The sequence below is a fragment of the Acartia tonsa genome, chromosome 3 (assembly GCF_053477335.1).
Source record: "Acartia tonsa isolate MP-2025a chromosome 3, ASM5347733v1, whole genome shotgun sequence".
NCBI lineage: Eukaryota > Metazoa > Arthropoda > Copepoda > Calanoida > Acartiidae > Acartia > Acartia tonsa.
Window position 1 is genome coordinate 22,214,826 of NC_137262.1, and position 18,312 is coordinate 22,233,137.

General features: G+C 31.5%; 3 protein-coding genes and 1 long non-coding RNA gene across 5 annotated transcripts; all 4 read right to left on the reverse strand.

The window, feature by feature from the left end:
- Nucleotides 1-554: 554 nt before the first annotated feature.
- On the reverse strand, nucleotides 555-2,502 carry LOC145313654 (uncharacterized). The gene is made up of 5 exons (XM_080153159.1): nucleotides 2,447-2,502; nucleotides 2,201-2,325; nucleotides 1,421-1,551; nucleotides 1,119-1,198; nucleotides 555-992 (listed from the first exon to the last, which is right to left on the reverse strand). Exons 2-5 carry the CDS (start codon nucleotides 2,323-2,325, stop codon nucleotides 690-692), a joined length of 639 nt encoding a protein of 212 aa, XP_080009285.1. The 5' UTR covers nucleotides 2,447-2,502; the 3' UTR covers nucleotides 555-689.
- A 1,505-nt stretch (nucleotides 2,503-4,007) lies between these two features.
- Nucleotides 4,008-4,793, reverse strand: LOC145315150 (uncharacterized). Its single transcript, XR_013877961.1, has 3 exons — nucleotides 4,712-4,793; nucleotides 4,236-4,357; nucleotides 4,008-4,137 (listed from the first exon to the last, which is right to left on the reverse strand). It is a non-coding gene; the product is annotated as an uncharacterized LOC145315150 (long non-coding RNA).
- A 508-nt stretch (nucleotides 4,794-5,301) lies between these two features.
- Nucleotides 5,302-9,058, reverse strand: LOC145313655 (uncharacterized). 2 transcript variants are annotated; one of them, XM_080153161.1, is made up of 4 exons: nucleotides 8,944-9,058; nucleotides 8,104-8,201; nucleotides 7,905-7,981; nucleotides 5,302-5,590 (listed from the first exon to the last, which is right to left on the reverse strand). In XM_080153161.1, exons 1-4 carry the CDS (start codon nucleotides 9,033-9,035, stop codon nucleotides 5,531-5,533), a joined length of 327 nt encoding a protein of 108 aa, XP_080009287.1. In that variant the 5' UTR covers nucleotides 9,036-9,058; the 3' UTR covers nucleotides 5,302-5,530. The 2 variants fall into 2 exon arrangements, with proteins under 2 accessions (XP_080009287.1, XP_080009286.1); XM_080153160.1 differs by having other exon boundaries at nucleotides 8,080-8,201.
- Nucleotides 9,059-16,354: 7,296 nt separating this feature from the next.
- LOC145315151 (uncharacterized) lies at nucleotides 16,355-18,097 on the reverse strand. The gene is made up of 4 exons (XM_080155195.1): nucleotides 17,798-18,097; nucleotides 17,239-17,354; nucleotides 16,733-16,806; nucleotides 16,355-16,496 (listed from the first exon to the last, which is right to left on the reverse strand). Exons 1-4 carry the CDS (start codon nucleotides 17,917-17,919, stop codon nucleotides 16,431-16,433), a joined length of 378 nt encoding a protein of 125 aa, XP_080011321.1. The 5' UTR covers nucleotides 17,920-18,097; the 3' UTR covers nucleotides 16,355-16,430.
- Between the last annotated feature and the right edge of the window lie 215 nt (nucleotides 18,098-18,312).

Genomic DNA, 18,312 nt, shown 5'->3' on the forward strand with positions numbered 1-18,312 from the left:
CTATTCAAGATTTCAGGCTTTTTAACATTGGAACTTAGTTTTAGTTTTCTAAGGGTTGTTTATTTGTAGAAATTTACATGTAGCTTTTTACTGTATCAAATATGCTTCTGAATAATTTTAAATATCTTTGATTTATTAGCATTTTCTCCCAGGTATAAGGTATAACCAACAAGCGAAAAAAATCTAAAATAATATTTGGGGGGCAAATGGAGAAGTCATCAATCTTACGATGTGTTGCCCCCCAACGACAGCTGAAAAACATGTATAGGTTTTGTGATTTCTTTCCGAATTAATTTCGTTATTAGTATAAGCTGATTTTCTCCATATTTTACTTTGTTTTTCTGGTAGATTTCATAAAATTTTGAAATATTTTTTGCAAAGCTACTTTTTGATGTTTTCATCCTTGTTTAAGTGTGAATGTTTTGAATGTTGATAGTAAACAAATAAGTTAACTTTTGCAAAATGTTCATAAGACAATACATTTGTTTCATTTAATTATCATTTACTTCCTATGATAACAATTCTAATTTCAAAGACCAATAAAGAAAGAAATGTAAAACAGCATTTTTATAAAAGTTATACAAAAGATATTTCAAGAAAAGATAAACAATTAAAATTAAAATTTATTTTCATCATACTCCATCTGTTTATCTCTTATTGTTTCTTTTTGTTATATTTAAATTTTTTTTTCAGCTCTTGGTTTTTTTTTTAGTTTTAGGTTTTTTTTTAGTTGTTGGTTTTTTTTTAGTTTTGGGTTTTTTAGTAGTAGTTTTTGGTTTCTTTGTTGTTTTCTCATCTGAATCATCATCTGGTTCCTCATCTGATTCCTCATCTGATTTATCATCTGAATCCTCTTCTGATTTGTCATCTGATTCCTCATCAGAATCCCATTCATAAGATTCCTCTTCAGATGAGAATTTTTTAAATTTACTTAAAGTATTATTATATCCAATATCTGTTCCATCCTTACACTGACATTTATTCCAAGCAATCTTAAATACAATATCTTAATAAGCATAAATTAGATTCTCATAAAATACAAATGCAACAATTTAAAAAAAATTAACAAACCAATAAATTTATTTGTAAAATTTTTACTTTATAATCTCATTTATTACCTTTTTATCACTTCCATCCTTGCACATTTTTTTTCTCATTTTTGCATCAATTTTAGGAGTTGAACCATCTTTACAGGCCCCTTAGTTGTAGTTTTTTACAATAAATGTATAATAATATCTAAATAAATAAAATAAGAACACCATTACTATTGTTATATACTAAAATATTGTAATTTTATTAAAATTACAGCCTTCTATTGTTACTTTGACTAACCAACATTGATAAAAATTTAAGAAATATCATATTTAGTTATCTTTATAAAGGGGTTTGTTTTTCTATATAATCTAATAAGTTAAAGTACCTTTACAGATTGGAAATTTCTTATTTTTACACGAAGAAATCAGATAAGGTTTAGGTTTTTTTACTACATTTCCATCCCAGTCTTTGCATTTACATTTTGGAAATTTACCATTTGCACATAGCCACGTTCCACTAAGTAAATAGTCAATTTAGTAAATTAGCATGTTTAATCCCAGTTTAATTGAAAGAACACAACATAATGATAAATTCTATAGGTTTCTTCATCCAAAGGGTTTAAAAAAAATATTTTACTTATTTCTGATTGAAAATGTTAGAGGACTTTTTTTTTATCTTTTCTTTGTATCTACCCCCCTCTGACAATGAATTCCACTTTTTGTGTCACCATTAACATACTCCACTTCCTTGGATCGCAGTGTAACACACTTATTCACCCAATGGGTGTTAGGTAACCCAACAGACAACTGCACAACTTTTGTCTGAAATTCCCAACTGTGCATGTTAATAAGTTGCACCTGTTACGGGCCAAGGTCTTCCCTTGCTCTAACTATTTATGTTTCGCACCTGACATAGCAGTCAAAGGAACCATTCTAACATCTTTGGTTATGATATGGTGCTGGAGATTCAAACCTCTCCACTTCTCAACAACAAACTGTTGCACTACAGTCTCAGGTTTGTTGAATTACATGACCCTCAACTCAAACTCAACCCCCTACCCTTGATATTGATTTAAGGGGAGTGGCATGCCAATGGTTTAGAATAACATTGTTACAATAAAAATCTAAAATATTATTCTTATTGAAAGTTTTAAATTAAAACTTACATAGTCATTGGAATTTTATTGCAATGGCAATCAACAGGTTTTCCTTCTTTACAACTAATATCAAATAATGTTCCTTCTGTGATGACCACACATGCTAATAAGATTGTCACATACAATCTTATCATCTGGATCAAATTAAATGTAAATAAAAATCTTACTATGAAATTAATTACAAAAAATATTGTTATTTATCAGATAATTTGATAAATATTATTTATGGCATGTTAAGAATGAAATAAAAAATACATGAATACTGTTGTCTAGTAGTTTTCTGAAATAAGACTAAAATTAATTTTGAATTATTGTTTTTTTATAGTTGTGTAAATTGAATTTATGAAATATTCTGCTAAAATAATATTGACTTTATATAGCTTAATGTTTTGTTATTTGATATTCTAAGTTAGACAAAGACTAGTAAATTTTTCCCCTCACTTTTTACAATGATGTTTTAAAAACCAAATTTTAAATGAGTTTTCTTTAGTTTTTATTTATTTTTGTTATTTGCATATTTTTATTGACCTTTTATTACTGAATTGAAACATCCCTGCAATAATTGTTTACTTTAAGATTAATAACACATTGAAATTCAATTACACTTAATATCATTATTTATTAAAAATTAAATACAATTTAATATTTTCCTTGAAAAAGGTGCACATTTTGTCTTACAATAACATTAATTTAGGCAAACCAACTAAAAGTAACTGTAACACCCAAGGTATAATAATAGAATTATTAAGACAAGAAGCATAATGTATAGTAAAACAATTTGTCATAATAAAAAAGGAACTTTTTGGTGGTTTTTAAAAGGAATAATCATCATTTATTCAGGATTAACTAAAACTATTTTATTAGATTTTTTAGTAGGTAATTAAAAAAATTTTTAAACATTAAAAAAAATGTAATTGCACATTACTTTTTTTTTTACCTTATATGAAAAAGTTATCTTTAAAAAAAGATACTGAATAATAGTTCTTTGAAACTGGTACAACATCTTTACTGACTGATTTCCGTAGTTTATAGAAGATATTTTCAAAAGAAAAAAATGGTTTCTTTCCATCCCTACATGCACCTTAAATTAAAGCCATATTTTATTGTTCAAAAAGAGTTTGATTTGTTTGATTGTTAATGATTTTCTATTTAGGTAAAGTTGAAGACATAGATGATTTGTTTAAGAAAATTATAATTATTACTTTTTCACACTTTGGAAACTTGCCATCATTGCCTGAAGATATGTGTTTTGGTTTAGACCCGTCTTCTCATACAAACTTGGGATATTTTTCTTGAGAGTTTACAATCCCTGAGTTCCTTATACTATCACATTATATTGACTAGTGGCTAAGTTATGGGAGGGGCTGTTCTAATTAAGAATTTTTTTTATGTCTTTTTGAAAACACTTAACAAATAGATAAATTCATAAAAATTATAGAATCATAAACATTGCAGAAGATTTCCTTGGTCCTTTTACGAATTTCACCTTAATTTTTTTTTATCACCTCTTGGGGCGAAGCCGCTAGTAGATTAAAAAGTAACAATATTTCGAGTCCCTAGAGGCCTCAAGGGGCATAGCCACTAGTACTTTTGTATAAAGTAGTAATGTTTCTTTTGTCTGAATCTTAAGAAATCAATCATCTTTGGAACCGATTGATTTTTAACCAATTAGGGAAGCTTAAAATTTGTCCTGGGATGGGTTTAGGATATTTTATTACTTAGATTAAAGTGTGAAGTTGGTTTTACGCCCTTGTTTTTAATCGCTTCCCCTTCGAATAATTAGCCTATAGATGCTATGGGTGCCGCCACTAGTATTCTGTAAAACAAAAGTAATTGCAAATATAGTATAGAATAATTAAATCACAATACCCCTCTTGAACCATTCTTACAATAAGGTGATTGATAACTACTACTCCACCTAGGTCTCCTTCCTTCTCTGCATGCACCTTAAATAAGATCAATAATTATAGGAAAGGCACTAATTAAGCTTGTAATATTGTTATTACTTTTAGAGAAAACTTTCAAAGAAAATTATGATTATTACTTTTTTTGCACTTTGGAAACTTGCCATCTTTGCATGGAGATATTTGTGTTGGTTTTGACCCGTCTACACACCTACACTGAAAGTTTGGCTTTGGTTGTCGACATTCCACAATTCCAGCAACCCTAGTATCATCATATTCTATTAACTAATGGCTCTGCTCTGAGGGGGGTTGTCATTTACATTTAATAATAGTTTTTATAACAAAAAAATAAGTAGTTTTATTTTTATAGTGAGAATTTTCTTTAGGTACCATACCTATAAGGGTGTATGACTAATCCTGAGTCAAATTACCAAAACCTACCCTGACAAATTCTAAACTTCCCTAAAAATTGTGGAATGACTGATCCAGCTATTCTATCCATCAGAATCAAACTTATTATAAACGGTGAAGGAAAGCGATGAAATCATATTTTGTTTTTGGATATAACACATACATATATAGACATCTTACTCTTAGAATCCAAATATATATTTACATTAAAGCATCACCACAACGGCATGTAGGGTTATATTCATCTTTACACGACAGTTTTACACGGACAGCTTCAGATACCAAAATTATCATTATTATTACAAAAAATTTACTCATTTACGGCACCCCCAAATTCGTTTGGGGGTGGTAATCGCCCTATTACCCCCCCCCCCCTTGGACGCCTATGTGTATCTGTGCTATTTTACTGACATCTTCAGGCATATTATAGTTTGGACAGAGCTTTGACAACCTCCCAAAAAAATAGAGCAGCTTCAATATTTAACTATATACCAACTTGGCATGAAAATACTTACTATACACATACTTACATATACTTACTATACATATAACTAAATCTTTAATCAAATAGTCAAACAAAATAAAGTTACAATTGTTTTAATGATTTATTACATCACAGTTTAACTTTTATTACATATTTAGATTTATTGCAGTTTAAAATATTTTTTTATTAGGAAAAAACTGTTACTTTATGCATTTATATTGGATATGCCTCTAGAGGCCTATAGTGGCTATTGAGAGGGGTGGGAGTTAAGTCAACCCTACACACTTTTAATTTTAGTTTAAAAACAAAAATTTTTTTTTTGGGGGGGGAGGAGAGGTTTATTTTATTTGGGGAAGTATATCCTTGGAAGGGTTTTAGTACCCTCCAACAAAATAGTTGTAAACCTTCCCAGGACCTGAAAAGCTACACTATAAAGGTGAACTATATTAGTTCACTGGTTAGTAAGATCCTTAAAACACACATACAGACAGACAGACAAACACAAAGACAGGCACAGAGCATGTTACTTTTAGGTAAGGATTAGTTTTCTTTCTTCTTCAATTCTGTACCATCACCACATTTACACTTATCAAGAAATATCTAAAATATGAAAGAAATTAACATGTAGAATAATTAAATAAATACATTGATACATACTATAACGGATCATATGAAGGAAATGAAGTCATTACTAGGAAGGACAGAAATTTCCTTCCAAAAAGGACGAAATCATCTTCCTTTTTCTCAGATAAGTGAAATATGGACAAAAATCACTCTCCTTTTTCTCTCATATCTGATAAGAGGATAAAAATCACCTTCCTAAATCTCACTTAATCTTCCTAATTCTAAGAAAATTAACCCAATTCCTCAATGTTCTTCCTTATACTTAGATAACCTACCTTATTCTATCCTTATTTAATTCATTAAATCTCTGGATATTATTAATAATATTATACAACTTTTTAATCCTGCAATGCATGAGTCGAAAGTTAACAAACAATACAAGCAATCATGAAGCAAACTAGAGGGAGTGGGGACAAAACACCTAATTTAAAAATGCCTAACTAAAAATGCCTAACTAAAAACACCTAAGTTTAAAAGTACCTAGTGTTAAAAACACCTACGTTAAAAACACCTAATTTATAAATGCCTAATTTATACATGCCTAATTTAAAAACGCCTAACTAAAAATGCCTAACTAAAAATACCTAATTTTAAAAATGTCTAATTTTAAAAAGGCATAATTTAAAAATACCTAATTCTAAACTATCTAAATGCCTAATTTAACAATGCCTAATTCTAAAATATATATTTTTTTCACTAAAATACTTAAAATTTTGATAACATTAATCCAATTGGCTGATTGTTCTTGCTGAAGGATCCAATATGGTTCATCTTTACAATGAAGCTTCCCATAGGTCAAGGGAAGGTTTATAACGCTTTTGGGGAGGTTACCAACACCTTCCAATGAGAAATCGCCCTTTGAAAAATTTCCCCCCCCCTCCCCCCGTTTTTTTTTTATATTTCTTCAATCTTTCTTTATAAAACTAGAACTAAAATGGGGGATGGTCAACTATCACTCCCCAAGAAAGCAATGCTACTTAGGCTACTTAGGTTAGGGAAGAAACCAATAAAATTAAAATTAATTTTCTTTGTCCTTCAACCTTTGAATTTACTAATTGATTTTTTTCTCATGTGAGGTGCCACAAACTAATCATAAATTTTTTATAATTAGGGTTGGTCTGTTCGTACGTCCGTCCAGTTTTCTCTTTCAAACTATATTTTGAAATTTTGGAGGGGGTTGTAACCCACCCCCAGACTAATTGAATTTCCCTCCGCACTGCAATCGCCCCTAGAAGACTCTAGGGTGCGTAGCCGCCGGTTTAATATATTCAACAACAGTTTTAAGATATGCTTAAAATTAGGTTTTTTTTAAATTAGGTATTTAAAATTATGTATTTTTAAACTTAGGTGTTTATAGTTAGGTGTTTATAAAATTAGGCATTTTTAAAATTAGGTGTTTTGTCATATTAGGCATTTTTAAAATTAGGTATTTTTAAATTAGACATTTTAAACTTAGGTATTTATAAATTAGGTGTTTTGTCACATTAGATTTTTATAAAATTAGGCATTTTTAAATTAGGTATTTTTAAATTAGGTGTTTTGTCCCTACTCCAACTAGAGGTAGTGGTCTATAACAATCCCGCCATTGCATTGGCTAGATTTTTAAATGTTTTATTTCCTGTTTTTGGTTTTACAATATAAAAAAACCTTGATTACTATAACAATCTTTTCTTAAATTGTTTTTTTCATCATAATACCCACATATTTTTAGTTATTATTAATGATAATTACTCTTTTTTCAATGCTCTTGCTCTTTGCATTACAAATTTTATTCTCTTTTTCTTTTAAATGTCTAATTAAATGTTCCTTTTTATTATCTCTTTAAATTCATTGTTCACATTTCTCTCTATTTTAATTCTGTAAATTGTGATAATTTATGTTTATACATTTTTCTAATTAGATATTTTCTTCCCCAAAGGGTTAAAAAAAATTAGTTCCCGTAGTTGCCGCAAAAGACTTGTGTTACAATGTTCTAATTCTTCAAAATATCCATTTCTTTAAAAATACAACATTATATACTAATAATTTTTTTTCTTCAAAATAGTCGAAATTATATTCTTTAGGACATTTTAAAATGAGAGTTATTAGAGAGTTAGAGATTTAACCACTATGAGTTCTAAATATTTATGTTTGGAAAACTTGAGCTCATATATAGACATTTATTTCCTATATAGATCTGCCATGGATCTTGAAACAATGAAGCAGGCCCTTTTGTAAATGTTAAAAATTGGAATATTCTATAAAACAAAAGTAATCGCAAATATAGTATAGAATAATTAAATCACATTACCCCTCTTGAACCATTCTTACAATAAGGTGATCGATAACTACTACTCCACCTAGGTCTCCTTCCTTCTCTGCATGCACCTTAAATAAGAGCAATAATTATAGGGAAAGCAATAATTAAGCTTGTAATATTGTTATTACTTTTAGAGAAAACTTTCAAAGAAAATTATGATTATTACTTTTTTTGCACTTTGGAAACTTGCCATCTTTGCATGGAGATATTTGTGTTGGTTTTGACCCGTCTACACACCTACACTGAAAGTTTGGCTTTGGTTGTCGACATTCCACAATTCCAGCAACCCTAGTATCATCATTAAGAGATATAAGTTTTCCGGAATTTTAATGTAGGGAGTAGATTTGAAATCTGCATCAAATTTTAAGGATTTTTTATAAAATTCGTTTTTTGTAAAATTCTTTATCTAAAAGCGAAAATACATTTTAAGTTAATTAATTTTGACCAATAGGATAGGTGGATTTTAAACTACCTGCGTTCTAATTGGTTGAATGATGTACGACATCCAATCAGAGCGCAGATTTTTTAAATCCACCAATCACAGATGCCAAAATTAATCAACTTAATTTGTATTTCCGCTTTTAGATAAAGAATTATACAAAAAACGAATTTAAAAAAAAATCCTTAAAATTTGATGCAGATTTCAAATCTACTCCCTACATTACAATTCCGGAAAACTTATATCTCTTAATCATAATATTCTATTAACTAATGGCTCTGCTCTGAGGGGGGTTGTCATTTACATTTAATAATAGTTTTTATAATAAAAAAATAAGTAGTTTTATTTTTATAGTGAGAATTTTCTTTAGGTACCATACCTATAAGGGTGTATGACTAATCCTGAGCCAATTTACCAAAACCTACCCTGACAAATTCTAAACTTCCCTGAAAATTGTGGAATCCAGCTTTTCCATCCATCAGAATCAAACTTATTATAAACGTTGAAGGAAAGCCAAGACATCACATTGTATTTTTGAATATAACACATACATACATAGACATCTTACTCTTAGAATCAAAATATATTTACATTAAAGCATCACCACATCGGCAGGTAGGGTTATATTCATCTTTACAAGACAGTTTTATACGGACAGCTTCAGATACCAAAACACTCGTCATTATTATTACAAAAAATTTTATCATATCTGTAATTAATTTTATTAAAAGCAACAGGAATAGGTCTTTAAATTATGTAATTTGTTATCATACATAATAAAATTTTTTTAAAATTACACACGCATTTTATGTTGTTTTGTGTCAATTCTTGTCTTAACTAATTTTCCAATATAGCCTTTACAGTTGTTTCAGTTTTAGCATCAACCAACGGACATGTAAAAACATATCTAGAAAATAGACAAACCATGATTAGGACAAATTTAACCGTCTGTCCCTGATGATAACATGGAGTCCAAGGTCCAACCAGATCTACGGACATATTAGCAAAAACTTCACTACTTTGAACAGAATGAGTTATGGGTGAAACATGTTTAGGATTACTTCCAGCCTTTTTCAAACATGTAATACAACTTCGTATTCTCGATTCCACAAACTTGTTCACGCCAGGCATAAAAAATCTCTCATTTATTTTACGTATTGTCTCCTGCACACCTCTATGTCCAGAACCATATCCACCATGAGCTGAATCAAATATATCATTGTATAAAGAAAGAGGCACTACAGGCCTCTCGACGAAACCCCCTTCGGCCAAAGGCTGTCTGAAAATTACAACCCCCTCTAGCACATACATGTGGCCAATAAGATTGTACAATAGTTCTTTTCTGCCCGATAACTCCGCCCTCTCATAAGACGACAACTGTCTCCTTTCCAATATCCATAACCTTATTTCATTTAGGATCTCGTCCTGCTGAAGACTACTTTGCCAGACAAACTCAACATCCGCCTCATCCTCTGCAGAATGTACCTGCATAATAGAGTAGATTTGATCCAGAAATGGTGAATCATCCAGGTAAGGATCCAAAATTTTATTATCTGTCTCTCTACACTCCTGACAATCCTTCAGTCGATGATTCTTACAATCTAACTCAGTTCTCGACAAATAATCTACGTTCACATGCTTAGTCCCCTGTCGATGGATAACTGTAAAGTCAAAACTTTCCTGGGTTTCAATTCTGGATTTTCCTTAATCATTTGGTTTTCATCTAACTTCAACTTTTGAATAATAAACTGTACCCGTTCATGCATTTTTTGCCCCGACAACTTTTCTGGCTTATCCAATTCATTAATTGTTTTATTACAGGTAACATCTTGATTATCCATGATGAAACAATGCCCCATCTTCACATTTCTCAGCAAGGTAATAGGTTTTATTGACGCATTAACCACATTAACCACACAGGACCCATCTTTCCGTGGCTGATACACCCCCTCAATAATCATAATCCCATTGCCACTTGTCATCTTAGAAGAATTAGGGGACACGTACCAAAGCCCATCATTCTTTAATCCAGTCACATGCACCGCAGCGGTAGATCCTCCAGGATAAAAAATAGTTTTATCCAGCAACTTCACATTATACTTCGTTGAATATAACTCTCCAAACCCACCCCCCTCCTTTATCCCTGGCAAGGTAGGTTTAGATGGAATTTCAGAATTCATTCGTCCGGACAAAATAGGAATTTTCTGTATCTCTGCCACCACCTGTTTCTGTAAACAGGAATTAATAGGAACAGATTCCCCACAAAATTCAAACTTATCTTCATCCAAACAAATATTAATTTTATTCTTTTTCAGGAAATCAGATCCAAGATTTACCAACCTACTCGTCACCTCAGGTACATAAAATATCTCCGTAAACACAGCTTGAGTTCCAGCAAATCTAAATTTCAACTCAACATATCCAATAATATTAACTTTCTTTAAATCTACTGAATATGCTGATAATTTAGCAGGACAAAACTCAACTCCATGTTTATCAAGAATTTCTCTAGATATCAAAGAATTAAAATTATTTCCTGTATCAATAATTCCTAACTCCTTCACCGGAATATCAGCCCCAGGCACAAGAAATTCTAAATCCGCACAAATAGGCATTTTCGTTATCTTCAAAAACTTCACAATCTCTTGAAAACACTAGTCATTATAATTAATATATCCATATATTTTAGATATACATCATTCCACTACACAGCAGTCAGCCTCTCATCTGTCACCAGCCGCCAACATACTGTTCAATTTATGAAATCCTGTACATCTCCCAAACTACCAGCATCACACAGCTACACTCCAAGTTTTTTTATACAGGTAAGTACCTCTCGAAGTATTCAACCTTGCATAGGTACTTATCAAAAAATAATATATAGTAGATATATATATATATATAAATATATATATATAATGTTTTCATTAACACGATCACACCTTGACTGACGAATAAACAAGACAGTAATGCTTTATAAAGTTGAAAGCAATAATGTAAATACAAGACAGCAAAATTAACTATTTACAGTACCATAGCCTATATAATGAATATGAAGAACGATCTATAAATTTCATCCTAGAATGAGATTCATACATCAAATCAATCATATCCACTACATAGGATATTGCTGGAAATTGTTTCTGGCTATGTCAGCAATCATAGCCTCATACTGTTTCTCATCTCTGCTCTTTTCAGAATCCACAACAGGCCCCACCTGATTGCCCCACCTATCCACAACAGGCCCCACCTGATTGACTGTCTTCTTCAGAAACTGCTCAGGTATTACCCTATTATTAGGCACTCCAGGACCCTCTTTCTTTTCGCTACCGGCTGAGAAAAACTTAGCTTTGGTCTTTCCTATGCGAGAATCAGGAGCTGGCGGCTTGCCATCTCTCTTCTGCCAGCAACTAGCCACTACATGACCTTTTTTCCCACAATACCAACAAATCATAGTTTTAGCCTTCGAATTCAGAGCCCCAATCACGTTCTCAACCTGATCCCAAGGGATATCATCATCCCCTTCAATCCACGCATTATTATCGCCAATCTCAGTCTTGCCCTCCATATCAGATACATGAACTTCACTGATTACAGGCCTAGCTTTCACCTCCCTAGAATCCTCTAGCCTCAACCCTTCCATAGCCTGAGAATAACAGGACGTTACATTTTCAGGTGATACGTGTCCAGAACGAGCCCAGCTTATATAATGCTGACCTCTGCGAATCAAATAAGTCAAGAAAGCACTGTAATCTTCCAGGTAATGCATAGATTCAATGAAATTAGCCATATCTCTAGCTAAATCAGAAAACAGCAAATTCTTAGCCACATTATTATAGAAATCACGCCAAGATTGTCTAGAAATTTGACCAGGATGCATAAGCCTAAACAGACGCAATTTAGCATTGAAAAACACATCCACATTCTGACCACTCTTTTGTTTCAGGGCGTAAAAGAATTCGGTAGCCGACTCTGTATCAGCAAAGGGTATCACCAACCTTCTTATCAACAGGTAATAACCTAAAGCACTTAAGGAAGCATTAGCCTCCGGCGTAATCAACCTCCCCATCTTCTTCCCTTTGCACTCAAAAATCCTATTGTACAGGATGTCCTTGAAAAGCATAGGATCCTCCAACTTTGCGAACCTAGCAACCCTCCATAAGGATAAGAAATAATCCTCAAAATCAATGTTTCCATCCCAAAATGGAGCATCCCGCACAAAATCACTATCCCACTTGACTCCTCTTACAAGACAAAACTCCTTAAACTGCTCCTCTACAGTCTGTTGGCTTACACTACCGCCGGCCACCTTTTTATAGGCCTTAAGCACTTCAGCCCTTTCCTCAATTAAAGGAAATATATCCAACAATTGATTTTCATATTCGGTCAGACAACTCTCACGAACATTCATCCAATTTCCATTCCCAACAGGACCTAAAAACTCAATCTGCGAAAACTTCAAATGTCCAGGAGCACTTTTCCCTCTTTTAGCCTCAAAATTTGTAGAATCCAATTTAGCCTCCACACTCAAACGATTAATGAAAGATGTATTAAACGAATCATCCCCCGTCGCCTTGACTGCAGATACACTAGCCCCCATACTTGTCTCATACAAAAAACCGCTAATATCCCCATCCACTGGCAATTGCGCCACCTTTTTCTTAATAGTAGCCAAATCAACATCATAACCTAACTTCTTATGCTCATCAGAGTTCTTAAACTCTTTCACCTTATTCTCCAGCCGTTTATTCGCCGCCGTTAACTTATCCACCTGATCTTTGACAGTCGTATGCTCCTGCAACATTGCCCTAACATATTTTTTTATGCTTTCAGGCACAACGTCATTCTCCACCTCGCCCAACGCCAACTCCACATTCGCATTGGCACCTGCACCAGCATCCTCAGCCGCAGCATCCTCCTCCTCCCAATGTTCGGGAGTTCCATCATCATCCTGACTGTCATTCTCCCGAGGACGTTTAGGCGGCCGTCCACGCTTGCCTTCAGTTTTACCCCGCTCTCCTTTTTCTCCATCAGCCATATCCGAGCACTGGAACTAGATCCGCCGTGAAATTTAGATCAAAAGAGTTAAAGAATGAAATTCCACAGAAACCTGAAATATAAATCAAGTTAGAAATATAAAAATTAAAACAAAACTGTGAAAAATCCGAGATAAAAAAATATCTCAAAAAGTGAGTGACTTCAAATTAAACACCACTTCCCCCACCCTTAACTCAGCAGCAGGTCTAAATAACACGTAGCACAATAAGACTGCGCCAAATGTGATAAAGACAAACAGCATAAGCTAATGATAGAGTAGACTTAATGTTCAATTCAAAATGCAAACAGATTTTTAAGTATTTATTATATTGGATTAAATGCAGTTTTTGAGTAAATAAGATTATATATTGATACTATATTTAGAAATGATTAAATATGTTAATAAGTCAAAACTACTGATTATTCAAAGCTGGATAGTTCTGAAGTAGCAGGATGTCTGTCTGTATATCAGGACACCAATCAACAGGATGACTGTCTGTTTAATTAATACAATGTATTAATTAACTATGCACTCTGAAGGGGTAGAATATCTGCCTATGCAAACTATCTGAAGTAGTAGGATGTCTGTGAATAGCTGTATTGGTCTTAATAAAGACTCGAACCCAAACCAGATAATGTTCTGTGTTAGGACTCTCAATATCAACTGACTTAAATATATTTTCTCTTTATTCTTTCTGAGAGCAATTAAAGAGCAATTAAGAGTAACAATTAACATATGGTCTGCAAACTTAAATATATGACATCACAACATAAATATATGACACCTACTTGACTATAGCTAGGAGGATTTTTTTCTACCATTTTGATTGATTTATTTCTTTACATTGCTATTTGATATTCTTTTATTAGACGTAAGGTAGAGTATAAAACAGTTTTTAATATTTTTTCAATCGAAAAAAAAATTGTAAGATAAACTGCACCTAGGATGTACAGGGTGTCCCACGTAAACTGTTTTTTTTAAAACGCTAATTACTCCCTTAATAATTGAGCTATCTTCGTAAAATAAAAAGTATTTGGCAGCAAACTACTGACCATTTAATGATATAGTGATGAAAAATCCGCAAAGTTAACAGAAAAAAATCTACAAGGTAATATATAACAGGATGATTTTAGTGAATATAAGACTAATTCACAAGATATATATGCCTTAGTTAACTTTTAAAGCAGCTGGTGGTCAAACGGTGGATCACAAAGACTTACCCTGACATTATAAGAACTGGTATTGTAGACTAATTAAAAAATCTGGTATATTTCAGGTTCTTGTGTGCATTTATAGCGAGCTCACATGAAAAATTAACAAAGAAGATCAATATTATGCCTATTTTTACATATTGTTCACTTAAATTACACTTCAGATTCTTGAATATTGAGAATTTCTAGTATGCCATGTCAAGATTGTTCTTTTTGTGCTTAGAAAGTCTGAGCGACCAGCAGTTTGGACCCAAAATAATCTTAAAGTTCACAAAGCAAATATTTTCTTGTGGGTTAGTCTAAATTCAATAAAATGAACCTCTTATGTAATAACTCGTAGATTTTTTCCTGTTTATTTTGTGGATTTTTCATCATTATCCTATAAAATGGTCAGTTGTAGGCTGCCAAATACTTTTTATTTTACTAAGATAACTCAAATATTAAGGGAGTAATAAGCGTTTTAAAAAAAACAGTATACGTGGGACACCCTGTATTTGCTTTAGGCCAAATTTAAAGCAAATTATTAATTTCAAAAATGTCTTAAACTTATAGATAATTAATATTAATATTATTGTTTCTTGGGTGCTGAATGGTATCCCCTAGCTTAAAAGATAGGACATACAATGCTATAATAGCTGCTATCCATCAACAATATTGGGTTAACATTATGAAATTTAATCTTATACAAATTATATAACATAAATAAAAAATATTAGCTCACAGTTAAAATTTTTTTATGTATTGAAAAAGTTGAGGAAAAGCACCAAGATCTATCATAACCAAAATGGGTTGAGTCCATTAAAGTGAATTTGATTCCTGAAGGCGAAGACCTTGTAAGGAGTGAGAAATTGAAGTAAAAACACATTCAATGTAAGAGAGAGATAAAAAACGAAGGAATAAATAAATATTATGAAAAAATTGGAAGAAAAATTGTAAGATATCATTTAGATTATATATATGATAAAAAAAGGTATTTAGATTCATTGAAGATTATTAAGTTAGTATTTTTATGAAAACTTAAAAAACTGTTGAACTTTTCCACATTTTAGAAATAAGCTTTGTGAAAAAGCACAAATTTCTTAATAAAATGTCTTAAGCAAAAGATTAAGTTAATGAATTATCAGGTACGTCATAGAAAGTCTTTCTGCCAAGGAATCGGGACCCGCAGCCACAGCAACAATAATTATCTTCACAGCCTACAGTATCCTCGCGCCATCAGCCGTGTGGCTGTGTAAGGATAAATGATGGCTTTGTGAGCCATCAAATAATCGTTACTTTCAGCCGCGTGGCTTACCAAGCTATCCAGGAAGCCTCAGCTACAGCCATCACAATTTAAATAAGCCAACCAAAGTATTATCCAACTTCAGCCACAGCTACCCTATGCTTTACTCAGCCGCACCCCTTGACCATGGGTCCTTAAGGGCCTCTAGTCGTAGTAATATTAATTAGACAAATCAGAGAGAAAACGGATTCAAGAATTCTTTGAGGAAGAATTATTTATTCTCAGCTGTAGCCAAACTCAGCCTGTCACAGTCAGGTAAAGTCATCCTCTGCTGCGGCAGTCAAAAGCTAAAGTTGCTCGGCTGCCAACCCATGCTGCTAACTTTAAAGTGCAGTTAAATTGCATGTTCATGTGTATAAAATCTTACTTATGCGTGGATCTACCATAACTATTTTTAAACTTTATGTGTAAAAATTCTTAGCAATTTTACTTTTCTGTTTTGTCTTATAATTTTGTATTAATATAAAAAAAGATGATTAATAATATTTATTTAATCAAACACTATAAAAATATATAAATGTGTTTATTAAAACCATTATACATATATCTAATTATTTACAATAAATTTATCAAGCTTTGTTCCATCTTTACATTTACATTTCTTCCAGTCAAACTAAAATAACAGAATATTCAGAATATTAACTTTAACAATAAGTCCACTTCCAATCCAGTTCATTAGAATCCTAATCCAAAGCAGTTAAATCTTTTACTTTAGAATAATATGATATAACTTTACACTTTATCAGATAATCAGGGGTATACGGTAGTTCGAACTCTAATGGATTATGTCATACTTAACAAACACAAAAAAGAGAGTTTGTAGTTCATTATAATAAACATAACATTTACCTTTACAGAACCATCTTTGCATTTTCCAATTTTATTCTTTTGAAACTTATAGTCTGATTTATCTGTACATGCACCTGCAAATCAGACTTTATTCAGTTAAATCAGAATAATATAATTTCCAGTATGGCTTTAAAACCGAATAATATCTGCTAGATTAGAACCAGTTCTCAGCTATATTTAAAATTAAGTAAAGCAAAGAAATATGGATAATTTCCCGCATATATTGAAATACAAACCATAAAATACCAGTTTTGTTCGTCCTTTCCGAGCTAACAAAACTGTTTTTAATCTTAAATTTTTTCAATTTAACATTAGCAGAAAGATGTCTATAATATGATGTGTTATATAACTATTCTTTATTTTTGACCATGCTGAAATAGAGCTCCTAACATGTGTGATTTTTTGCAGGAAAAAATTGCATGTTTATGTAATATTGGCTTTTTCAATGTATTAAATAGCTATTGCTATTTTGATTTTTGTTTTATCAATTCAACCATTGATGTTACCTTTACATTCAGGAAACCTTTTATTTTTACAGTGAGGGACAACTGCTGCTCGTGTACCATCAGTACATGTACATGCAGGAAATGAATTGTCGGCACATCTAAAGAGTCCAGTGGTCCTAGAAACATTTTTCAAAATAAAAAAATAAAAAGCATAACACAATTCTTACATAAACGTAGTCATTTGATCTTAAGTGGTAGGGTCTTGACTGGTAGGAATTGTTAATAATCTCATTTTGACAAAATAAAAACCAGTAAAAATCCTTGTTTAATTAAGGAATCCAAATTAGAAGAATGCAGATCTCGTATTGTCATCAGAAAGGGAAAGTAAGGACGGACATTAAAAAAATTGGTGTATCACAGACACATACAAAAAATTGGTGTATCACAGACACATTCAAAAAATGGAATACACTTGATTATATCAGAGTTGTTTTAAAACTAATGTTGAAAAACATGCTGAATAGGGTAGTTTGAAAGGCTATATATTACCTGAGATATTATATAATAATTTTATGACAGTTTGTACTGTACATTTTAAAAACAAAATAATAATAATTACGTGGTTTGATTCGGACATACACATGTCGGTTTGATTTTATTATTACAGCTCATCACAATTTTAAATTTCTTGGCAGAATAAGCCACACATAATAATGAAAGTAATAATAACCATCTTGTCATCTAGAAAGAGAGATTTTCATACATTCTAAATTTTCTTATATTTAAAAGTTAATAGATAGGTATAAAACATCTATTGAGAATATTACTATAACTTTATTGTAAAGTTATAAATTGTAAAATTACTAAAAACACTTGATAAAATGTTGTATATTATCATATCTGTAGTTGAAAATATACTTGACTCAAGTTTAAGCTCAGATTGATTTATTAATGTTGGTGTCATGATATTTGATATCTTCCAATAGAAATATTAGTTCTAGGATTTTTACATTTTTTGAATTATAAAATAAAAGGATTGAATGTATATACAACCTTCTAAATGAAATAAAAAATCATTTTAATGGTTTTTATTTTTTTTGTTAATTTGTTAGATTAAATGTTGGATATGAAATT